Source organism: Bombus terrestris, chromosome 8 (assembly GCF_910591885.1).
Source record: "Bombus terrestris chromosome 8, iyBomTerr1.2, whole genome shotgun sequence".
Taxonomy (NCBI): Eukaryota; Metazoa; Arthropoda; class Insecta; order Hymenoptera; family Apidae; genus Bombus; species Bombus terrestris.
In genome coordinates, this window is record NC_063276.1 from 3,215,023 (window position 1) to 3,240,365 (window position 25,343).

Sequence of the window (25,343 nt, forward strand, 5' to 3'; positions counted from 1 at the left end):
ACAATGATATAAATAATTTTTTATTTGTTCAGATTTCGGGAGGTTGAAGAACTTGGAAACCAATTACTACATCGTAATCCAGCCCTGTTGGATGTCAGTGAACGTTTAGATAAATTGCATGGCTTATATCAGGCTGTAACATCAGATTGGATAGTAAAAGAAGCCTGGCTGCAGCAGTGCTTAGAGCTACAGCAGTTTAATCGCGAAGCTGATCAGATCGAAGCTACTACTAGTTCTCATGAAGCGTTCTTAGAATTTACTGACTTAGGGGAATCCCTCGATGACGTTGAAGCCTTATTGAAGCAGCATGAAAAGTTTGAAAACACTCTCCACGCTCAGGATGATAGATTAAAAGCGTTTAGTGATACTGCAGACAAATTGATCGCTCAAAATCATTATGAAAAAGACTATATTAATGACAGAAGAAATCAAGTCTTAGCTCGAAGAAATCAAGTCAAGGACGCTGCTCAGCGTCGTCATGCAGCCTTAAAGGCCTCAGAGCACTATCAACAATTTTCTGCAGAAGTAGATGACCTACGAGACTGGTTGGGTGATAAAATGAAGACAGCATCTGATGAAAGTTATAGAGATTTAAATAATCTTGAACGAAAGCTTCAAAAGCACGAAGCGTTTGAAAGAGAATTAAGAGCTAATGAGGGACAATTAAGAGCGGTGAACAAAGCTGGGAAAGCTTTGATATCTGAAGAGAACTATAGATCAGATGATGTAGGAAAAACACTAAAAGAATTAAATGATCAATGGGAACAATTGGTGGCCTTATCTTTGGAAAAAGGTCGCAGGTTGAGGCAAGCTGCTTCTCAACATGGTTACAATAGAACGATGGAAGATGCCAGGTTGAAACTGGAAGAAATAGAGAATTCTTTGCAAAGTAAACAAGTGGGAATGGATCTTAGGAGCTGTAAGGAGCTGTTGAAGAAACAGCAAACACTTGAGAGCGATATGTGCCAATGGGAACAGAAAGTGGATGACCTAGTTGCCATGGGCGAAGAGATGGCTCATGAAGGTCACTTTGATGCTGCGAATATATTGAAAACCAGTCAGGCCACGCAAAAAAAGTACGTAAATACTCTGTATAACATAAAAGTAATGATAAAAATTATTAAATACTTAAAATTTAATTTTTATTGTTTGATAGGTTTCATAGCTTGAAAGTACCAGCCAAGAGAAGACGAGACGCGTTAGAAGAAAGCTTACGATTCCACAAGTTTGGCTTTGAACTGGATGCTGAATTACAATGGATAAAAGATCATCTTCCTCAGGCATCCTCGACGACACTGGGACAAAATCTGCATCAAGCTCAGACATTGCATAAGAAACACAAGAAACTAGAAGCAGAAATTGCTGGCCATCAACCAATGATAGACAAAACTGCCGCTTCTGGACAGGCTTTGATCGATCAGGCACATCCAGAAAAAAAGAAGGTAATAATATATTTAGTAAAAATATTGTTTGAAAGGTTTCTAGGGAAAACCAGATGCGTATATTTTCCCTGTTATTGTTCTTTGATAGATACTTGATTAATTTGAAATAAAAGTTTATAATTTTTGTACAGTTGGGACTGTTACAAGAATATTGGGTCTGCAGAGGTAAGGTCGGCACAGATGCATGGATATCATTGTTTTGTTTGAAAAGTAACAATATCATTTGATAAATAGCTGTAAAAATAAAAAAATTAATTTAATTAATCAAGATTTTAAAAAAAAATTTCCGGTGAAAAAAGCTAAAAATTTTAGGTGTATTCGTAAATAAGAAACAGGGAAGTTTTTATTGCATGCATGTGCTTGTCTTACGTGATTTATTTTAACGTTGAGATATATTTTGTTACACAACATATTATTTTTTATTACATTGTGCTTTAAGCTATTTTATATTTTTAAATATTAACAAAATTTTGTTTTATTTAGTTTTATATGTTGATAAGAAAGTTATGTGTAAAATATGTTTTCTGATCTATATTTTTATGTTATTGCTTATACAATCATATTAAAATTATACTAAAATATTTAATTCCTTTATAGATACGAGAATTATGCGATGTGCTTGATGAGGCATGGAAAGACCTGCAAGAGAAGGCCGGAGAACGAAGCAAAGCTCTAGATTTATCTTTAAAAGCACAGGAATTCTTCTTCGAAGCAGGGGAAGTTGAAAGTTGGTTGAATGAAAAGAACGATGTTCTCAGTTCAACTGATTATGGCAGAGATCGTGATGCCGCTACAAAATTATTAACAAAACACAAGGTTGACCTCCACGTCTTTAATTTATAAAAAAATAATATTTATAAAATATAATTTATTAATATGAGAAAATTCTATTTTTTATACAATGTTATATAATTTTTCAGGCGGTTGAGCTAGAATTAGACACTTACAATGGCATTGTAACAGAGATGGGACACACTGCAACTACTATGATCAATGCGAAACATCCTGACAGCAAAGCAATAGCAAATAAACAACAAGCAATCGCACAACAAATGCGAGCATTACAGAGATTGGCTACAGTAAGACAACAACGCTTGATGGAGAGCATGTATCGACATGAATATTTCCTAGAAAGCAGAGAATTAGAACAGTGGATCAAGGAACAGGAACAGGCAGCAGCTTCTGAAGACTATGGTCAAGACTATGAACATTTACTAATACTGCAAGCCAAATTCAACGATTTTAAACACAGGATAGAGGCTGGTTCTGAAAGATTTAACCAATGTGAAGAATTAGCTAGAAAGTTAATCGCTAATGAGAGTCCTTATATTCAAGATATCGAGAAACGACAAGAACAATTAGGGTAAGATTTGACCTTGTAATTTCAATGATGTATATAATGTGGACTTAGAATTTTGGTGTAAGTTACATGGAATCCTTTATTTCGCCAAATGCATGTTTACTCTTTCGAATTTAATAATGCACTATTTCTGGTAATGTATAGTTAATATAGTTTTTAATATGATTGCAAAAGGGTAATATAGAATAAAGGATATGATTATATCGGTGTTGGGTTACTAACTGTTTTTGTACATATATTTAATGCAGACAAGACGATGATGACCCTGTAACGCAAGTGCAGAGACAGCATGCTCTTATGATGTAAGTTGGTGGATTTTGTAGCATAAAGTGTAAATATTATAGCATGTTTTGTAGTCTTTATAAAAGGAGATTAAACAGTAAAAATCACCTGAATGATAAAATTAAGAATATTCTCTGTAACTTACTAGGGAATCTTGGCAACATCTTCTTGGTCTCATTCGAAACCGTGAACAGAGGTTACAAGCAGCCGGAGAAATTCACAGATTCCATCGGGATGTAGCCGAAGCATTATCTCGTATACAGGAGAAAGAAGCAGCTTTACCAGAAGACCTAGGACGCGATTTAAATTCTGTGCTTGCGTTAATTAGACGCCATGAAGGTTTCGAAAACGATCTAGTCGCCTTGGAAGCACAACTCCAAGTTCTGGTTGAAGATGCATCCAGATTGCAAGCACATTATCCAGGAAATAATGCAGTGCATATTGATCAACAGCAACAGATTGTTCTTGCTCAGTGGGAAGAGTTGAAAGATAGATCTGCTCACAGAAGAGATCAGTTGCAAGCAAGTTGTGACCTGCAACGATTTTTGACTCAAGTTAGAGATTTGATGAACTGGGCAGCTGGACTTCGTGCTGCAATGTCAACTGAAGACAAAGTTAGGGATGCGGCGAGTGCACAGATCTTAAAGGCAGAACATGAAGCTCTGAAAGGAGAAATCGAAGCAAGAGAAGATAGCTTTAGCTCAGTTCTTGATTTGGGTGAGGCTATGGTTCAAACTGGTCATTATGCTGCCTTAGAGGTTGAGGAAAAATGCAATCAGTTGTTAGATGAGAGGCAAAAGTTACATACTGCCTGGCAACAGAAAAAGGTACATTTGGATCAATTGATAGACTTACATTTCTTCTTACGAGACGCGAAACAATTAGACAACTTGTCAACTACCCAAGAAGCTGCATTAAGTGGTGATAATTTTGGTGATTCCGTTGAAGAAGTAGATGCTCAAGTAAAGAAACACAACGAATTTGAAAAGCTATTAGTTACACAAGAAGAAAAACTAACTGCTCTGCAAGAGCACGGAGACAAACTTCTAGCTCAGAATCACTTTGACTCGCCTACAATTGCCAGACGATTAAGTGAAGTTGTACAGAGACGTGCAAAAATTCGAAATCTTTGTGAGACGCGACGGAGGAAGTTAGAAGCTGGTTTGTTACACGCTCAGTTTGTTAGAGACGTTGCAGAAGCTGAATCCTGGATCGGCGAAAAGCAGAAGAAACTGGAAGCCGAGGCATCGAAAGGCGAAGTGTCTAGTTTGGAGGACAAAATCAAGAAATTAAAGAAACACCAAGCGTTCCAAGCTGAATTGGCGGCGAATCAGAGCAGAATCGAAGAGATCAAGGCTAAAGGAGAGAGACTGCTTCAACAGAAGCATCCAGCAAGTGCTGAAATTCGACAACAACTGGAACATCTTAATGCTTCTTGGAGAAAACTGCTAATCGAGTCTGGAAACCGTGGTAGAGGTTTGGAAGAAGCTCAGGATATTCTGGAATTCAACAACCAAGTGGAAAAAATTGAGGCTTGGATAAGAGACAAAGAGATGATGGTCCAGGCTGGAGACACCGGAAAGGATTACGAACATTGTTTAAGTCTGCAGAGGAAACTTGATGATGTAGACAGTGACATGAGAGTAGACGACTCTAGGATAAAAGCTATCAATGCTCTGGCTGATAAGTTGATCAAACAGGGCAGGGACAATGAATCGAAAGCTATTCAACAACGTCGTGACAACTTCAACAACAAATGGAAAGGCTTGCAAGGAGCACTGAGTGATTACAGGGAAATGCTAGCTGGAGCTTTGGAGATTCATTTGTTTAACAGAGACATAGATGATACTAGTCAAAGAGTCATTGAAAAAGCAGTCGCCATGAACACCACTGATGTCGGTAAGGATCTACCTGCTGTTGAACAACTGCAGAGAAAACAAGAAGCAATGGAGCGAGATATGACTGCCATAGAAGGAAAATTGAAAGAACACAAAGCAGAGGCCAGAGATCTGTCATTAAAGTATTCAGACAAGGCTTCACAGATAATGGGAATACTATTAGAATTACAGTCCAATTGGGACGATTTGCAACGATTTACTCAACATCGTCGTGAAGCCTTAAATCAAGCTTATACTTTGCACAAATTCCAGGCCGATTTACTCGAGTTAGAACTTTGGGTAGCTGATACAATTAAACGTATGGATGAGTCTGAGCCACCAACAACAATATCTGAAGCTGAAGCTTTATTAGAACTTCATCAAGAGAGGAAAGCAGAGATTGATGGCAGACAAGATACGTTTAAAGCTTTGAAAGAACATGGACAGAAGCTTCTAGCTATTAACGAAGATATCAAAGATAACTTGGAACATTTGGAAGAGCTCCGACAAGGGTTGGCCAATGCATGGGAAACTAGGAGGCAAAAATTAACACAGGCACATCAATTGCAATTGTTCAAAGAACAGGCTGATCAAGCAGACAGTTGGCTAGCGACGAAAGAAGCGTTCCTGAACAATGATGATCTTGGTGAATCTTTATCTGGTGTAGAAACATTGTTACGTAAACACGAGGAGTTCGAGAAAATGCTTGTCTCTCAATTGGGTCGTATTGACGAATTGGAGAAATTTGCGAATGAGATTTTGTCCAAGGAACATGCTGATGCTAACGTTATTAAGCATCGATTAGCATCTGTCTGTGCTAGAAGAGATAAATTGCAAAATAGTGCAAGGGCAAGAAGGAAGAAATTATTGGAGAGCCATCACTTGCATCAGTTCCTTAGAAATATATATGAAGTTGAGGGTTGGCTTCATCAGAAACAACAGGTGGCTAGTGATGAAAACTACAGAGACTCATCCAATTTGCAAAGCAAGATACAGAAGCATGCTGCTTTTGAAAGCGAACTCATGGCAAATAAAGGAAGAGTAGCTGCAGTAGTCAATGAAGGTAAACTGAATTTATTTTTTAGGTCACAGTATATTTTTAAAATTGCAGCTACAACTGTCTTGTTTAATAATTTTTACTAATTTTTCTATCAGGTGAATCACTAATTGAGGAGAAGCATTATGCATCAAAGAGCATTCAAGAACGTCTAGACGAGTTAGAAGCAGAATGGCGTTTACTCCAAGAAACCAGTGAACTAAAGAAGAACAGATTAAACGATGCTTACCAAGCTTTGCTCTTCAGGCGAAGTTTGGACGAATTTGAGGCATGGATGGATGAAGTGGAAACTCAATTGCAGTCAGAGGACCATGGGAAAGACTTATCCAGTGTAGCTAACTTATTAAAGAGACATACGAATTTGGAAAATGATGTTCTGGGTCACAACGAAGCTTGTGAATCAATTAAAGAGACAGCAACGAGTTTTCAGAAGTCAAATCATTTCATGTGTGACGAGATACAAGAAAGGGCGATGGCTATAATAAATAGATACCATAGTTTGCAAGAACCAATACAGATAAGAAGGGACAATTTAGAAGATGCTAAATTACTGCATCAATTTACGAGGGATGTTGAAGATGAGATGCATTGGTTGTCTGAAAAAGAACCTCTGGCTGCTAGCAGTGATCTAGGAAGTTCTCTAACTACCGTGCAGCGGTTACAGAAGAAACATCATGCTCTAGAGGCGGAATTAATTTCCAGAGAACCTGTAGTTGCATCTTTGGTAAGCAGAGCTACGATTATGGTGAGAAGTGGTCATTTTGCTTCAGAAAAGATTGAAAAATTGTCACAAGAATTGCAAGATAAATTATCGCATCTCAAAGATTTAGCTAGCGTTAGAAAACTGCGTCTGCTTGATGCTGTTGAGTCACAGATGGTAAGAATTATTTGAATAACTTGAATTAATTAAATTTACTATACAGAAGTTTATAGTGTCTTTGTCCTTTTAGTTCTATGCTGAAGCAGCAGAAGCAGAGCAATGGATAAAAGAGAAACATCCACAACTAACTGCCACAGACTATGGAAAAGACGAAGATTCTGTTCAGTCTCTGTTGAAGAAACTGGAAGAGATAGAACGAGACTTAATTGGCTTTGAAAACACTATTGGGAACTTAAAGAAACTTTCACACGGTTTGATAGATAGACATCATTTTGATAGCAAGAACATTACACAAAAACAATCAGAGATCGAACAGAAGTTCAAAGAATTGCAGAAATTGAAAGAGTATCGATCTCAGAGATTGCGTGAGAGCGAGAAGTTCTTTAAGTTCATCAGACAAGCAGATGAAGTAATTGAATGGATTGGAGATCAGACAACTGTAAGTTCCTCATCGAAAAACCTACATATATTGTCCTTCTAGGATAGTCTAACTTAAGCTAGGATTAATTCTATTAATATTGAAATAAATAAAATTAATTTATTCTATAGGTTGCAGCCTCAGAAGATTACGGTTGTGACGTAGAACACGTTGAGCTTCTCATTCAGATATTTGACAACTTTTTAGCCGGTTTAACAACGAGCGAAAGTCGAGTATCAGCAGTACTGGATGAAGGACAAAAATTAATAGAGGAAAATAATCCAGAGAAAGCTAAAATATTGGCAAAAATCGATGAGACCAAACAACAATGGGAAGATCTGAAGGAATTAGCGCATGCACGACAAGATGCACTAGCTGGAGCAAAACAGGTGCACATGTTCGACAGAACTGCGGATGAAACTATTTCGTGGATTCAAGAAAAAGAAACTACTCTCAGTTCCGATGGTTATGGTCATGATCTAGAAACGATTCAAGCTTTGGTAAGGAAACATCAAGGATTCGAAACGGATTTGGGTGCTGTTAAAGAACAGGTATATTATAAATATATGTTCATTATGAGATAAATTATAATTTATCATATATTAATTGAAACAATATTGTTTTTAGGTTGAACTGCTAATGGATGAGGCTTCGAGATTAATTGAATTATTCCCAGATGCTCGTTCGCATATAGAAGTGAAGCACCAGGAAGCTGAAGCAACCTGGAATGAATTACTAGAGAAAGCAGCTCAAAGGAGGAGCAAGTTAGCCCAAGCGGAACAACTGCAGACATACTTGGGTGAATACAGAGACCTGATATCATGGATAAATGAGATGGTAGCCAAAGTAACCGCCCCTGAATTGGCTCGTGACGTGCCAGGTGCAGAAGCATTGATATTGAGGCACAACGAGTACAAAGCAGAAATTGAAACACGCAATGAAGCCTTTGAAAAATTTTACAAAACGGGTCAGGAATTGATAGAAGAAGGTCATTTCTTGGCAAAGGAAATAGAAGATAAGATATCTGTCCTACAACACAGACAACAGCTCTTGAAAGACACTTGGGAGCAAAGAAGACACATCTATGAACAGAATCTGGATACCCAGTTGTTCAAACGAGAAGCAGAGACACTGGAGAACTGGATAGTGAGTAGGGAGCCAATGTTGAATGATGGGAAACTGGGAGAAAGTATTTCACAGGTGGAGGAATTCATAAGAAAGCATGAAGACTTTGAGAAGACTATCGAAGCTCAAGAAGAGAGGTTTAATGCACTTAGACGCATAACTATGTTGGAAAAGGCGTTCCAGAAGCAACAAGAGGCAGAGATGGCAGCCAGACAGGCAGAGAAAGAAAGAATAGAGCGTGCTCGTTTAGAAGAACGAAAACGGAAGGAGGTACAAAGAATAACGGAAGAAAGGAAACGCGAGGAAGAACGAAGAAGACTACTAGATAGTCCACACCGTACTGTGCACGATGAAATCAATGGAACGTCCGATGAACACGAGTCTATTAACAAATTATCACCATTAAAAACTTCTACTGCAGCTGAAGGCCTGGACTCAACGCCTCAAAAATCACATGGACTATCACATGTATTTGGTGAAAAATTGAGAAGAACGACTCCTGACATTAAAAGAGCAGAAAGCATGAAGGTAGATACAAAGAAACCGAAGAGAACGCCCAGTTTCACGACCAGAAGGAGGACTCAGAGCTTCAGAAAACTTCAAAGGATGGAGAATATGGACGCTCTTCCACCAGTAGAGATCCAAGGTTTGTTAGAGAGGAAACATGAGCTTCAAAGTGCTGGCAAGAAGGCAGCAGTGCGTTCCTGGAAACAATACTATACTGTATTATGTGGACAACTTCTGTGTTTCTTCAAAGATATGGAAGATTTCTCACTGAGCAAGGCAGCCACTGCTCCTATCACCATCTTCAATGCCATATGTGAGAAAGCAGATGACTATACCAAGAAGAAAAACGTGTTCAGGTTGAAATGTACAGATGGATCAGAATTTTTGTTCTTGGCACCAAGTCAACAAGAAATGGAAGACTGGGTGAACAAGATATCATTCCACGCCAAGTTACCTCCCAGTATGCAATTGTTAAGTTACGACGAATCGCAAAAGGAAAGTTTAGAGAGGTTGCAGAATGTGTCTATAGAACATACTGATGATAATGTTTCAACTAGTAGCAGTCACGCTTCGACTCCTGAACTGGAACGAAAGAATTCTGTAATTAGACGCGATGTACCGAATCAACACTCTGCAAGCAACGTGCAGATTGAATTCCTCCAGATGCATAGGCAAAATCAACAGAAACGTGAATCACAGAGTAGTGCTGAGTTCATAGCTTCGCAAAGAAACGAATCACCTCAGACCCAAACACAGTTCTTGCAAATGCACAGACAGTTACAATTGCTTGCACAGCAGCAACAAATGATACAACAAGAGCAACTAGCAAGTCAGAGGGACCAGTATCAATCAAATTCTGGAGATAAACCACCTATTCCACCAAGAGGAGCACCACCTCCTATTCCAATGCGATCACCTAGTTCAGAAGCTATTCCTCAATACAGACGCGATGGTATATTAATTTAATACATTTTCTTTGAATGAGTTGATTAGAAAAATATGAAATAGTAATTGGAATATGATATTCTTGTGGTTTTGCAGACATAGAACAAGGAAGATCCAGTTTTTATCAACAACGTAGCGCAACCTTGAATCATAACGGTTCCAGTCAGTATTCATCGACTGCAACCTGGCATAGACAAAGTAGTGCAGATCTTAATACTTCACAAGGTACTTAGGAAACCCTCATAATTATATTTACGTATGCGTAGGAGATCCCTTGTTTTCATTGTATGTCGTTATTTTGTAGAATTAGCACCTCCCTTGCCATCAAGTGCCCCTCCACCAACCAGAATAGCTCAGTGGAGTGTTCCTCATGATCCTGGTTAGTCGTTGTTAATTGTTTGTCAACGCATCATTCTTGCATGTTTTGTTCAACCTTCCAATTTTGTGTGTTTTTATCTATCCTAAATTGTCTTCCTAATAATATCTATTTAAGATAAAAGTTTTCTGCGTCAATAATTGCATAAGAGTCATCTTAACAGAAAAATAATAAATATTATTTTCTATTACAGCTTATGGAAATGTCTCTTATGGAATCACAAGATCCAGAGAGGTAATTATATATTTAAATAACATGAAACCAACATGAAATCAGTATTATAAATTCTTTTATAACTAAATTATTGGCTTCTTGATAAGAATATTCATAAAGTATCTTATACAAAACTCAAACGTGTTTACCAATTAAAATTAATTAGATCCTTACAAAGCAGTTATTAGTCCATTGCTGTTCATTTATCTTCCTTATTCAGTTGATAGGACTATAGAAATAAAAGAAGAAAAGGAGATAAAGTTAGGAATAAAGAAAGATTTAAGATACCAAATTCAGAATTTAAATCTTAAAACATATTTTTATTTGTTATAGGGTGTGCAACAGAATAACTCAACCTTCACAGGTAGACCAGTTTCTCTACCGCCATCATATGTGCCTCCTCCAGCAGTTCCACAAAATTCTCAACCCCTCACGAACGTGGAAAGTAGAAGAACTAGCGAAAGTGGATCAGAAAGTGAACATAGCGTGGGAAATAATCGCAAGGACCGCGATTACAAACGAAGCTCTGTTCTAAGTAATCTATTTGGCAGACGCAAGAAACCTCAATCGTAATCCTATTGATGACAATATTTACGCATACAGAACATGTCTGTAACGAGCGTATAAGTTTTTATGGAACAAAACCGAGATTAAGCTCCTTCGAGTCAGAAAAGACACGTGTACGTGCTATTTTTGTAGCATGATACATGAGAGGATTCCTGTAAATTATATATATTTTTGTGTACTATACAAATTAAACTTTATCGTTCACGTTATAATACATTGAGTTGATCATGTATAAAAAGAAAGCTATATAGAAACCATAACACGAATGAAGAGAATATTTGACTCTAATAGTATATGAAGTTACAATTTGACCTAATTTTGAGAACAATATATCTGAATGAATCCCTGATATTAAAGAAGTATACATTACAACGATAACTTCTAAGAAGTTCTGTGGCATGTTCAACTCAAATGTTAAAGTCAATATAGAATGTATGAAATATACATATATAGAGAACTTGCATTTTTCTATTATTTTTCTTTTTTACTTGCGTTGAAATGTGCAAATATGTCTGATATGTCAGGGATTAAAAAAAATATTAAAAAGAGAAGGAAAAGCGACTGTTGGACAAATAATTTTTAAAGTATCATTGTTATACAAAGATCCTCCATTTTTGAAAAATCTACTATGCACCATATGGATTTTATGGAAATTTATTAGAGTTATTACGATCGTTCAATTGTTTCGTTGATTTCTTTAGATGCACCGTAAAGCTACAAAGAAAAGAAATATGTTAGAATTACACCTTACACGCAATGAATGTTACTGAATTTATTTAAAGTGTACCTGACTTTAAGAGGAAAGTTGAAGTGTATGGAAGAGGAATATGCATTTGCGCGAATAATGTAAGGTTTAAGTTTTATAGATGTCAGTAATATATGTATTGCAAATACTTATATATTTGGAAACGCCTGTTCGGGACCAATGAATTTATAATGTAATTAAAATACCAGAGATATGTATACATATCATATTTTTTTTAGAAAAACGGAAAAATTATACGTTCTCGAAGATTACCGATTATAAATATCTTTTCTTTTTTATGATGAAATATTACAATGTGTAAAATGTATTTAATGCTACATAAAGATTGATTATATATTATGTAGGTTCGTCAATGCTATTTCATAGTTATGTAGGACATCTTATTTTGCACCAAGATGTCAATGATCGAAAGTTTAAACATATTAAATAAATAAAGGAGAAATTTAAATTAATAAATGATATATTTAAAATCCCAAAATCTATTTCTTTAAAATTCACTATAATATCTTTTAATATTACGCTTTGGAATTAACAATGCATTATACTAAATTAATGTGATGCAATGCTGCATTATTGCACTGAACACAATGTTACTTTATAGTGCAAGATTCATCATATACAGTACTATTAAAATTAGCTAAGTATTTCCTATAGCACTAAGTAGCATTTTCTTTACGTAATTATCTAATATGTACATATATTTATTATTTGGCATTCTTTTTTACACAAACATATCGTCGCAAAAATAAGTATCGATGTAAGACTCTGAGTATGTAACAAGGGAAACGATGTTTAACAACGAGATCAGTCACGCGAATACTAAAAATATAATTCCAGTACATTGATATAAAAATGCATTTATGTTGCATAAACAATATTACAAATCTAGTATCTACTTATTACAAAATTACATTAATAAAGCTTAAAATCAATCTAAAATGTAACAATAGTAGCAACAACAAATAATTCAATTTCCAATTAATAAAATAGAAAATTCTCAAGTACTCACAGTTAATATCATTTGTTATGAAATTATCACACCTATTGAATTTTATTTGATTCTGTAGCATTACCATAGAAGGTCTATGAATTCTACTATTCCAATTTTCAATCAAGTAATACAAAATATGATCTGTTTTTAGTGAAGACGGATCTACACAATATGGTCAGTAACAGATAAGTCACAATAGAATAGTTCACCGTCAGTCATCGACGATTGTCATGGCAATGAGCATATCAACAGTTATACAATGGTTGGCGGTTGAAGAACAGCTGGTGCTCGCCTGACTTTCAGTGCTTCTGGGCTCATGGCGCGCACCTGCTTCGTGATCTGGTCATAATCATACGTAACAGCCAATCCACCCTCCGTGTTCGTCTTTCTCACATACGCTTTATTTTGAGATGAGTTCACATTCTTCTGTCTATCTGCTGTAGGTGTATTGCTATATAATGCATCTGCGGCAATGCTACCATCTTCTTCTCGACGATATCTTCTATTCTTCAACCTTAACACTGAATATACAGCAATGGATACTAGAAGAAGAAGAAACAATAACCCTACTGCAGCTGCTGCTGCAATTACTTTCATCTCCGTTGGGTCACGAATAGTTAGTTTAATATTAGTGGAATCTCTACCCTTTTCGCTTTCTACTAAGAGGGTGTATATTCTAGCGTCCTCTATTTGAAGATCCTTGATCATTAGCTTCGCCCAGTAGCAATTAGTTGGCATATCGTTTTCCTTGATATGCTCTAATGATAATGCTTCGTATTTTGGATGAATACTCTCGCCTAGAAAAAAAAGAAATTGTCTATTTGGCTAAAAAACATATGCTGCAGCTATAAACCTTTTTAGAAAGCTCCATCATTAACAAACATATTTTGATACTCGCCAGCTCTGATATGCGAGCTTCCCCATTGCCAAGCAACGAGTCTAGGCGGAGGTCTCGAACAAAAGCGAGACTTCAAAGTGTGTTCCGGTTCTCCGGCCCATCCTAGTGACTCGTAAATGCCCTTTCCACCGGAAGACGGCCTCGCCTGTATCTCAGGCGGTCCGGTTACGTGGAGCACGTAACGAGCCTCGCTGGGCATTTCTCTCCGCACTCCGTTGATCACATTGAATGCCACGCATCGATATTCCCCTTCGTCGGACCACATCACGTTCTTCAAATGTAAACGTTTTCCACCGTCTTTGGTCTGCAGCGGATTCTCAATGGTCTCCGTCACGCCACCACGAAGATGCACCCATCGATATTGAGGTGGAGGATTTGCTTCAAAATCTATACACTCGAAGGGTTCCAAGCTTGTACCAAGCAGAGTCGTTTCTTCAAATTTTTGCGCGGTATCGTTGTAAGTAGGATCTTCTGATTTTAATCTGGGACCATCTAAAAATAGAAGACTTAAATAAGATTTGAAGATAATTGATGGTGATCACTATCAATCAAGAATAATTACAGTAATATAATAAGATTCTTCAAATTTGCAAAACGGGTACATTATTCATAATATTTTTTTTAAATAGAAAATGTACTTCCATTTGCCATGGCACTGTATATCATAAGTCTCAGTGGTATCAGAAAAATATCCAGCAACAGATAATATCGTCGCTCTAGTGTCGGAAGGATTAAAGAAATAATTATTCTGAATGAAAGGAGACTACAGTGGTCTAGAAAAGAAGCCACAATTCGTCACAGGGAGAAACCCAATAACTATTATATAAAGCAAACCGTAACGCTACCGCTAATAAATGACAAATGGACGTTCATGTCAATGAGCACACAACTGCCATTATTCTATCCAACTGTTTCTCTGTTTGAAAAGCGCTTAGAACAAAAGTGCAGCATAGTTAGGCGAGGAAAGTAGCCAAATTGACGTGTTCTCGTTGTTGATCACGATGGTTGTTGTTCGTAAAAGAAAAAGAAGAAAAAAGAAATAGGCATCATGGTAAAAGTCGCACTAACATTGTACGTCCAGTCTATAGTTAGCCGCGGTGCTTTCACCGATAACGTTGACCGCCTTGCAAGAATAGAGACCGGCATCGTTTCTCTTGACCGGCTCGAATCTCAACTCGGAGCCGGTCATCGTGCCGTTCTGCTGCGTTCTGTTTAGCATCAACGCCACCACGTTGCTTGTTACCGCGATGGGAGTTGTATCCTTGAACCACTTGATCGTTCCGCTGGGATTGCCATCCGCGAAGCATTTCAGGCTCATAAAGCTGGCCGAATCCTCCAGTGCCGCCACCAGGAGTCGGGGCTTCGTTTCTATTCTTACATCTGGGGAGTCTGAAATTTGATATACATATAATTTAGTAATGGTTGAACATTGTTTTTCCTTTAATGGAGCACAATTAATATAATCAATTTTTAAAAACTTTTGGATAAAAGTTGAAGATTTAGTAGATGATTACTCAAAGAATTATTTTTAGTCTTTCCTATAAAAAGAATTAGGATCGTAAGAAATTTGAGATGTAATCCCAATTCTAAGAAACATATCCCAATTTTAAAAGAAGTTTTAACGCATTTATCTTCGAAAATATGTGCTATACAGAAAATCTGAAACCTTGCAATGATCGTTTCTCGACAATTTTATATAAAGAAGGAAAAATCCCAACTCATAAGTTACAGAAATGACCATTTTTCTAATATCTTACGCCAAAACATTGCTACTTTCCAAACAGGGTACTCTTACAAATAGAAACTGGTCAAATCATCTACCTAACTGCAATCATTAGAAATTCAGATCTAATATTAGATTTCTACTTTATGAAAGGAAAGATTATCATCTGCCATAGGGTTCTAATGTGTATTCACTGGAGTGGTCAAAAGTGAAGTGTAGCGTGAATTGCAAATACTACGATTGTTTCTATTCTGCATTGATAGAAACTTGTCTAATATCGGTTGTACAAAAGTACGTGGAATATACATACAATGCACATCCAGTCGTGTTTCCGCAGATGTTGGAACAACGCTGGATGGATGTATCGTGATGCACCGAATCGGCAGACCATGGTTTTCCCTTTGTCCACGGACACGGAGGAGGCTGTGGGCTGCCCAGGTTTTCGGACTATCCACTTCTGTCGCGTTTGTTTGCTCCCTTAATGGTTCTACTTCATCCCCTCCTATGTACCTGTGTAAAGGACAAACAATTGATATTAAAAAGTTTTTTTTATAATAAATATACACTAAGGGTAAAAATTTGAAATTATTTTTTTTAGACGCAGCTACATATTTCTCAATTTTCTAACAATTTTAACATTACATTTTTATTAATATTAAAATTAATGTAAATCGAGGTTTACTTTTTATGTTAGGAAATAGTCAAAGTTAATTTTACTATTAATTGAAAATTATTCTTCATCTTGATAAATTTTTGGCTAAAGGATTTCCTATGGTAACAGAATTCCAATTCTAAGTTGGCCTTTTTTTTCTTAAATTCTTAAATTATGTGGAGTATGTAGTGATTTTAAACTTTTCGATAGTATACATACACCTATGTTTTATATATGTTAATTCTAAAATAGATAGGGTGAATTGTTATATTTGCTAAGATTCACATGTACCGAAAGTAAGTCAAGGATATTCTCATATACTTATGGAGAATGAATGATGTATTCATACTGCATATCTACCGCAGTATAACTAGAACTCCAATATTGTTCATTAGCTTGTTTTTAATCCTTCTGCTGTTTACTAAAGTTAATTATCAAGCTAATGTTTGGTTTCAGTCATATGTTTAATACCCATCTATCAGCTTATTGTTGGTTTCATAAGTATGTTTGATATCTTATTATTTAAATATTTTTAATATATTTGAAGATTGTTCTTACGTTGGATTTAGCTATTTTATATTTGGCATGAATGAAAATGTATCACAGAGTAATATAGGTGTTACAAAGAAACATTAACTAGAGTTCATTATTAAAGATGATCAATTATTAATTAACAAGTTCATTATTAATGATGATCAATTATTAGTATAAAACTCTAAGGGTAACATCAAAACTATTTCATTGACTGAAACTCCTAATTGAATGCTAAACAAACAAATAATACTCTTCTGAATAACTCCAAATTAATTCTTTAATATACTTATTCTTCGGTACAAAATACTTGGAAGAACTTCCACAACCATAAACAAAAAAAAAAAAAGTGAATTATAATCTTACCAATCGGCTAAAAATTTTCGAACTCAATTATCTACAAAACTTCCGATATATTCTAACAAAATTTCTACAATTGCAGGTAGAAAATATCGTCACTGCTCCATCCTAATCGCAACAGCCGTTACGCCCAAGTTTCCGGAAAGCGGTTTAGTAATTTCCCACGAATACCGATATTCAAGGTTTATACCCTTTCTAGAGTGATTCACGGGGAGACTATGCCCGCGGCCAGTTTCTCCGCTTCTATGGCTACAATCTGCATAATTACGCTTGCCGTTGCATCTTCAGCGAAATGGAGCAAAGAGGAAGAGACAAAGAGTAAAAGGAAAAAATATGAGAAACGACGAATTATTTAGACAGCGTGCCTATTAAAGGCTGTAAAAAGAGTCGCTGCTGCCTCGCCCCGTTGCAACGGCCGGCATCATTTCTACGAACGCAAGACCAAGTGTGAAATTAGGAACTGTTCTGGCTCTCTTCGTTCCACATTCGATTCGTTTCCAACGAATGGGAAAAGAATACACCGGTATACGTAAGTGAAATTCACTGTTCCGAGTCTCTTTCCTGTGAGTTGCTCTTTTACAAGCACTGATGACACTGAAGACATAAAAAATACATAGAATAGTGAAATGCGCAGACTATGGATTGATTTGAGTGAAAATTTACTATTCATACCGTGGATGTATATGGAAATTCATATTTTTACCAAAATGATTAAACGAATGGAGGAAGTGAAACCTAAATAGAGATTTGTCTTATCTATTAAATGTTACAATACTTTACTTTTAGTTTAGATATATTTATATATTTCTTCATATTATTATCCCGTGAAGTATTACATCTTGAAATGTGATAGCAATCGTCTACTTAATTTTTATTCTTAAATCTTTCTGCTTAAACAAAAAATCTGTACAGGGAATATTCTATTTTAGTATAATTTGTTGGTAATTTAATTTGCCGCTAGCTTAGAGGCAGAATTCTTTTTACCTGTTTTTTATTTTATGAAATGATTTCCAGCGAAGAGAGAAATCATTCTTTACAATTCTTGAAATAAACGTTAATCGTTCGAGAGATAGAATTCCGTGAAAAATGAAACGGATCGAATCCGATTCACGGACAATTACCAGTGAAACTTGTCCCCCACTCGTACCACTTCCTCGTCTAACTTAAATCGTTTGCGCTTTCTAACTAAGCGATTAACGATCTATAGCGATGAAATTTTCGGCCACAAAATATCCGTTTTATTTTTAGAGATAAAAAAGAATAAACTTCTCAAATACCTAAATGCAATTAATTAATCTGTTTCTCAATTTGAAAGAATCAACAGATTTCTAATTTCACGCAGGAAATAATCGTGCTATAAAATTCAGTGTACCGGAATTAATATGCAGTTACGGATGGAAGAAAGTTTCAAATTGATACGCTATTAATTTTAGTATCTTACTTTTGTACTAAATATTTTTACCATATTATCGACAGTCATCTAATTCTACAATATATAGTACATTTATTCATTGTTCGTTGTGAATTCTTTCATTATAAATGACCAAAAAATAAATTTAAAAGATCCGAAACAAAAATCTAAAAATATTCTATATTTAAAAAACTTTTTACAATCACTCTTTTGTCCTGTAAATTACAAATATTATTATGTATGGTTCGTTGTTCCAATAGAACAAAATGGATCATACATAATTCAGTAAAATAATATAAAATAAACAATCGTTGTGTATCTATTATTTCCTTATAAAACGAAAGAAACTTTTGGGACGATCTAGTAAATTAAATCGTGAATTGATCAAATGTGGACTAAATTGAACAATACATATTAATTTCATTTATAACTTCAACGACTATATCAAAGGCACAAAATGAAAGTAGCGACTTAAATTCGCAATTAGGATTATATATCGTTTGAAGATCAGATTAAAACGTTCCGCGGATGTGTTTACATCGCGTAACACGTGCATTCACGGCTGCCAGGCGATCGTGGAAATTGTAACGCCGCTCATGCGAACATGATGATCGGTACAGAAGTGAGTTTTATGTTATAAGAATTTAGATGAGGTGTGGCTAGCTGATCACTAGACCATGACGTGAAAAAAGAAGCTGCTAGCAAACCTCTCCGCTGCGTAAACACCGCGTTATGGGTTCTTGCCTCGTCTATAGCCTTTGTGAACCGCACTTTTTATCTCTTAGCGAAACACTGTTTTCATGAAACCAGAGAATCTGCAAATACAAAGTATACGTCAGTGTCTAGTTGTATAAACGAGGAAACTTTTTAGGGGATTCTTTTTGTCAATGCCAATTGGAGTATTCCCAATAAATAACATTGAATTACATTAGATAATTCCACTTTAAAAAGGGATTTGTTTTATAGCTGAAACTTCCAGGAACGTGGTCGCATTTCTTTTTGAAGTTTTAGACCCCTGATTTTCAAGAAGAAATTTATGAACTAAGATATTGCTTATAATTTTCAATATTATAAAATTAATCTTTCACTGTAAAAGAAAAATCGATTTGAATATGTCGGACTTTTTACATTGAAGCTAAAAAAGAAGCAACTCGGTTGGACAAATAATTTTTGAGATAAAAATTCCTAAGTGTGATGACATAAAGTCTTCCTAATTTTATATAAATTACATCATATTTCATTTTAAGTAAGGTCCATGACACTGACAAAAAAACTGACCAATTTGACGCGGAATGACCTCATTTTTGCTTTTTATAAAGTGTTCATTTCTGTTATTAGATTTGTGGTTAACATTTTATTTAGATTTAAAAAGTAACAACGTAATTTCGCCTACAGTTAACATACCTTGAAACGAAAGTCGTTGCAAAAACGATAGGATATAGCCAGTACCGTTGCTCAAGTGTTTTGTTGCTGTGTACAATTGGAATGAATGTAGCCAGAGAACCAGAAGTGAATTGAAAAGAATACAGTCTTGCACCATTTTTTAATCAAATTATTAATTTTAGTAATTTTACTTAGTAATTAAAAGGCGATTCTTTTAGTGATTTCACAAGAATCTTTTGACTATAATATATAATGATGGATTTTTCATGGAAAATTTGTGGCAGACGAATCTCATCTTGTGGGATAGCAAAATGATGGAAAGACAGGATTGTGTACCTATATTAGATATGGAATAGAGAATATAAGATCTGTCAAATGAAATAAGAGATATAAAATGCTACTGTAGGAAACATGTATGCTCTACTAACGATTATGCAGGTTTGGGCTAGGTTTACCCTTATAGTGGAGTAATTAACTGAACTCACCATTTGATAAGCGCTGGTGGGTTTCCATATCTTGATACGCAGGAAATGGTAACTTCCTGGCCTTCCCTTAGAGTTAGGGCGGAGTTTAAAATCGTCCCTCCATATTCCAAGCGTGGTTTGCGGGGTTTTACTGAAATACATTGACATTTAATAATAACGGAAATAAGAGAGAAACTTTCAATTTTTTTATTTTCATTCATAATTGCAATTAAACCAAATTATCCACTTTCATTTTACTTTCCCTAGCACATTAATATCAAATAAAAGAATATTCTTTATAACTTGCAATAAGTACACTATACATGTTTATGCAAATTTATAGTTTTATTAATATAACTAAAGAAATAGAACTTGAATAGAAATTTATATTATCTACTAAATATTCTACAGTTGTGCGTGAAAGTGAAAGAAAATTTGAACATATTGCAAACATTAATTTCTTAAAAACCAACCCTTAAACGGATTTTATTCTGCACTTTTGGCTTATTTTAGCTCCTGCTTCACGTATACTAGACAAATTTGTAAAGTCGACTCTCTCGAGAACAAATCCTCATATGAAAACAATTTATACATTTATACATTTATTATAGATTTATTCTTTCACCTAGATTCACCCCCTTGTCGACTATACTATGATTATCAAAATATCCTATACACGTCGAGTTATTCTATTCTACAGAATATTTTCGTTAAAGCGGTTGTTGCAAAAATCCAAGCTGCTAAGAGGAAAGTAGAACGGAACGACTGGTTCACGTTGCATCACACTGCTGCCCGCGTTTAGCGAATTTTAAATTGCACCGCCAAATCTGCATCGTTCCATTCGAGGAGGCGTTAGAATCTGATTAGCCACTTGTACGATTCGTCGAGGATCATTCACGTTTGTGGAAAGCGATATCTGTCAGACTGACGTAAAAACCCAACGTTCCGTTAAAACTAAGTGTACACACTTATTTAACGATTTAACGTTTCGTGGAACGTTGTGTGCAGATCGTTAAGTAGCCTCTGTTGATTTCTTAATTTAAACATATTACATATGTACATTAATATGCGATCCATCTAAAGCGGTAATCCTGACCGTGGAATCTCAGTGGAAATTGGATTACTGGGTTGATAAATTTCAAGATTTTTAAGTGTTTTCTTAGAGATGAATTTTCGTTAGAAAAACTGGGCAACCTGTTCCCATATCTTTTTTCTAGATATCTTAAGATGGTGATATGGTACAGATGCAGGCTGGTATCGAAGATCGGCTCTCGAGTGGATGAAAAAATTCTTGGTCTGGTGCAGGTCATGGAAATTTGGTTGATGATGGCGGTAGAGTGAAGTGGAAGGTTTTTGGAGGCGTAAAACGTGCCGCTATTTATGTGGGATTAGAGTTCAGTGAATATAGAAAAAAAAAGAACGTTCAATGAGATTTTAGAGATCAATTTTCTTAAGTAACAAATGGTGCTTCATACAAAAAATAGACAAAAAAAGATACATGGAAAGTTGTAACAAAAACAAATAAACAAGAACAGTATGTTCAAACAAAGCGTAAAAACTATCTAGAAATATATATGAAGTAGATACAGAAGGTTAACAAAAAGTTTTAGAAGTAATAAGAAAGTAATAGTAAAAAACTAAAACAAAAAGAAAACAAAATAAGAATTATTATAAAATATAATGAATCTTATAAACCATACAAAAGAAGTTCCTCCCGTAGAAATTACTAGAAAGTACAATTGATATAACTATATGTAATGAAAAATGGTAAATGTTATTCAGTTTGATAAAACCTATCAAAATAATAAAGAGATTGATATATCACCTTCCATTGAAATACAATTTAAAGGAAATTCTCCATTGAAATACAGTTCTAACCTCTCTTTTTTACCTCCTAAAACTCGCTTCAAACTTCATTCATTTCTGAGAAAATAGCTTGTAATAGGTTTATTTAGGGTACCCTGTATATAAAATTTAATCATTAAAAGCTTGCGAGAATAAGAATTACGTATTATCCCTCTAGCGGCGATTAATCAAACTATCAAATCCCGCCAATTTATGTACAAAAATTGTTAAAAATTCTTCAACCAAATCTTACCCCTAACTAAAAGACGAGATGGTAAAGAAGTTAAGGCGTCCTGTCGCGTGAAATCACCAGAAGTGACTTGACACTCCCAGTAGCCGTCATCGAAGTCGAGGGAGGCTCTCCTGATAAGAAGGGTGCAATCGCTGCCGCGTCCGCTGGCCCATTCGTATTTATCCGGATGCATACCTACTGGTTTCCGGTCCTTCTGCCATATACATTGACCCCGTTTGTCCTGTACCCTGCACCTTAATTGTACATCGTCACCGGAGGAAACTTCTTGATACAGGGCTGGAGTTTCCGCGAATCTTTGCTCACCGGTAATTCGAACAACTATCAGGAATATGATCACAGTGATGCTTTGGAGATAAATGAATTTCATCTTGGAAGGTAGTAATTTAATTTGTAATTGAATATTATATTTTTCTTGAAAATTCTTCTTCGTTGAGATACTTCTTGTGTATTTATTATATTTATTAAAATTATTTGTTTTACTTGTATATTTTTTATAGAGTGTATTTCATTTTATAAAGTTCCATTGATTATTTGGATGTTTATTATTAATAACGCTTTAGTCTTGTTCCTGTTAGCGATTTTAATTTCAAGTGAATTATTAATTGTTCTTTTAATTGTTCACTTGTATTGTTTTATTTCGTGGACATAAGTTCGTTGTTAATTATATCACAAAATAACTACAATTTTTAGTTCGTTGATGTAATCGATGTTATTTCGAAATAATCGATTGTTAGATCGATTATTAATAGTTATAGCAAATTAGCGGCAAAGGAATCACAATGAGAGAGCTGTTTCGAAAGTTCGTAAAATCACATCACTTTGTTATTTCTTCCGTATTCACAATTAGTTGTACATATTGAATTAAAAAAAATTATTTATAACAAAAAATTAGAATATCTTTTCTTTTCTTTAATAAAATAGTTTCACTGCAAACACTATACGCTTCGATTCGATGAAATTTTAAACATAAATATTCGACGCTTGCAAAAAATTAAAACCTTGTCACATTTAATTTAAATTAACAAATAGATTTGAAATTATAGTTTCAGAGATGGCGTTGATGTTCGTAATTAATCCAATAATCTACAATCAACATCGAGATTCTCTCTGTCGAAGAACATAAGACGAAGTGAGCTGTTGTGAAATTCGAAGGAAACTCCGTGACAGCTAAGATCCTGCAGCGCCATCGTCGGTAGTTGACCAAAACATTTTCACATCCCTTATGAAATTTAAATTTTTTACACTGTTTTTTACTACCACAAAACACCAATATAAGTACCAATTCAAAACTTATTCAAGTAAATTAATCTTCTTTGATCTTCCCTAGATACAATAGTCTCGATCAAACAAAGTCATGTTTCATCTAATTAAAACTTTGATACGTTATAATAATTCGATCACTTTCGTTATCATTTGTAGCGGAAAATTGAATTCCACTGCATCCCATACTCAACAATAACAATCAGCTGTATATCATCGTAAGTAAGTTTTACAAACTTGAAGATTTTACTCTCTATATAATCTTTTTTCATATTTTAGACTTGTATATCATTATTTTAAAATGTTTTGTTTTTTTTTTTTTAATAGGGATTACTGTATAAACCACCATCAAAATTTTGAACCAATAACTTCACATAACAAAGTTCTTCGCTAGACACGATTAAACTTTCACAACACGCAATTTTTTTTCCAAATGTTATTGAAGCTAGGTATTAGTTGTTAAGTATTATAATTTGAGGAGAATAGACGTATTACGTACAGGAAGCAGCGATGGTTGAGAAGGAAGAAAAGAAAACAGCCCGCTGGACGTAAAATCGAGTGTATCTAGGACGTTGGAGTACAATGCTGGAAGCACGTAGTGGAACTGAGCCGGAGTTAAAGCCAGAACGTTCATCGGAGTGGAAGCGGAAGACGGGCCCCAAACGCAGGCCCACGCGTGCGTATCCAACCCTGTCTCCTCTGTTGGCTATCCTTATTATTCGAGCGTGTTATCATTATGCCATGCTACGGCGAGTTTAGCCGCCCATTTGTTCTATATACTTTTTATTTTTGTGCTTAGCCAGGGAGAAACAGCATTACCGCGCCCTCTCCAATTTCCAACCCGGCCCCCAAACTTGTCTCCACAAAGTTTCAAGAGAAAGCTCCTTACAGATCATTACAAGTCTATACTAAACGTAATTTAACTACCGAGGCCCTTTTGCACAATAATTTATCAATTAATAATATTAGTACGTTAGAAAGTTGTAAGTTATGGATTATAGTTATCTTTTTCGAAATTTTACAATTTTACATCAAATAGGATAATTAGATATTGATATTTGTTTATTTCATTTGCTTTATTATCAAACTTGTTACTACAAGAGAGCCTATTAATTTGTAACTTGTAAAACTTTATTAATAACATTAATTTGATTATACAAGGAGGTCCAGCAAACAATTTGATAAGTTCTAAGGAAGAAGAAACGCACGTATTTTAATGCTTTATTACATTTTAAGTTCATATGTCCTAAATCAAGATAGAAAGAAATAGTTATGTTCCTATTAATGTGTTCTATGAATTATGATAAATTACCGACAGAGACGCGCGTTACTTTCTATTCCCAATGCGACCGTCGAAACTCAGTAAAGGGAATCATATTGCGCGTAATTTTCACTCGCGGGATAATTTATAATTACTACTAACAAGGTTAACTATGTGGCAATAAATACCGTGACTGATAAATCGATAGTTTAATACAGAGTGAAAGCAGTTTTGCGGGAAACCGATGAATCGCTTCTTCATAGACGCACGAATTAATAACTGCGTTAATGAGCTATTAATAGATCTAGTTAATTGCTTATCTATTTTATCGATATAACGAGCTTATGGCAATGAATAGAATTTGGAAATATCGTAAGAATTAGTCTGAGCTGTTGCATTAATCGTGACTATTCAAGGTTGTTTTTGTATTCTTGGGAAAATGAGTTTTCCCCTATGGGAAAATACACTCCCTGCGTTTCTGAAGGAAGTGCTTTTC

At 35.2% G+C, this 25,343-nt stretch overlaps 2 protein-coding genes and 1 long non-coding RNA gene across 8 annotated transcripts in view; 2 read left to right on the forward strand and 1 right to left on the reverse strand.

Moving 5' to 3' along the window:
• The window catches only part of LOC100651603 (spectrin beta chain, non-erythrocytic 5), a 57,835-nt gene extending 45,568 nt beyond the window's left edge, over positions 1 to 12,267 (forward strand). For 3 of the 5 annotated variants that reach the window (XM_012311033.2, XM_012311031.3, XM_048408204.1), the window contains exons 8-21: positions 33 to 1,076; positions 1,157 to 1,442; positions 2,040 to 2,258; positions 2,363 to 2,805; positions 3,051 to 3,104; positions 3,233 to 6,024; positions 6,117 to 6,895; positions 6,969 to 7,337; positions 7,448 to 7,867; positions 7,944 to 9,900; positions 9,990 to 10,118; positions 10,198 to 10,272; positions 10,463 to 10,503; positions 10,816 to 12,267. In XM_012311033.2, the coding sequence (XP_012166423.1) occupies positions 33 to 1,076; positions 1,157 to 1,442; positions 2,040 to 2,258; positions 2,363 to 2,805; positions 3,051 to 3,104; positions 3,233 to 6,024; positions 6,117 to 6,895; positions 6,969 to 7,337; positions 7,448 to 7,867; positions 7,944 to 9,900; positions 9,990 to 10,118; positions 10,198 to 10,272; positions 10,463 to 10,503; positions 10,816 to 11,055 (8,848 nt within the window). In that variant the 3' untranslated portion in view covers positions 11,056 to 12,267. The remainder of the gene's footprint in view (positions 1 to 32; positions 1,077 to 1,156; positions 1,443 to 2,039; positions 2,259 to 2,362; positions 2,806 to 3,050; positions 3,105 to 3,232; positions 6,025 to 6,116; positions 6,896 to 6,968; positions 7,338 to 7,447; positions 7,868 to 7,943; positions 9,901 to 9,989; positions 10,119 to 10,197; positions 10,273 to 10,462; positions 10,504 to 10,815) is intronic. The other 2 variants (XM_003397063.4, XM_012311032.3) reach the window with 2 other exon arrangements.
• Positions 12,102 to 23,547, reverse strand: LOC100651924 (hemicentin-1). Of its 2 annotated transcripts, none has more exons than XM_003397065.3 (6): positions 22,327 to 23,547; positions 20,250 to 20,379; positions 15,738 to 15,937; positions 14,773 to 15,093; positions 13,705 to 14,196; positions 12,102 to 13,603 (listed from the first exon to the last, which is right to left on the reverse strand). In XM_003397065.3, the coding sequence occupies exons 1-6, from the start codon at positions 22,691 to 22,693 to the stop codon at positions 13,059 to 13,061; spliced, it is 2,055 nt and encodes a 684-aa protein (XP_003397113.2). In that variant the 5' UTR covers positions 22,694 to 23,547; the 3' UTR covers positions 12,102 to 13,058. The 2 variants fall into 2 exon arrangements, with proteins under 2 accessions (XP_003397113.2, XP_048264163.1); XM_048408206.1 differs by lacking the exon at positions 22,327 to 23,547 and adding an exon at positions 22,054 to 22,184.
• On the forward strand, positions 21,077 to 22,057 carry LOC125385569. Its single transcript, XR_007225001.1, has 2 exons — positions 21,077 to 21,355; positions 21,446 to 22,057. It is a non-coding gene; the product is annotated as an uncharacterized LOC125385569 (long non-coding RNA).
• Positions 23,548 to 25,343: the final 1,796 nt, after the last annotated feature.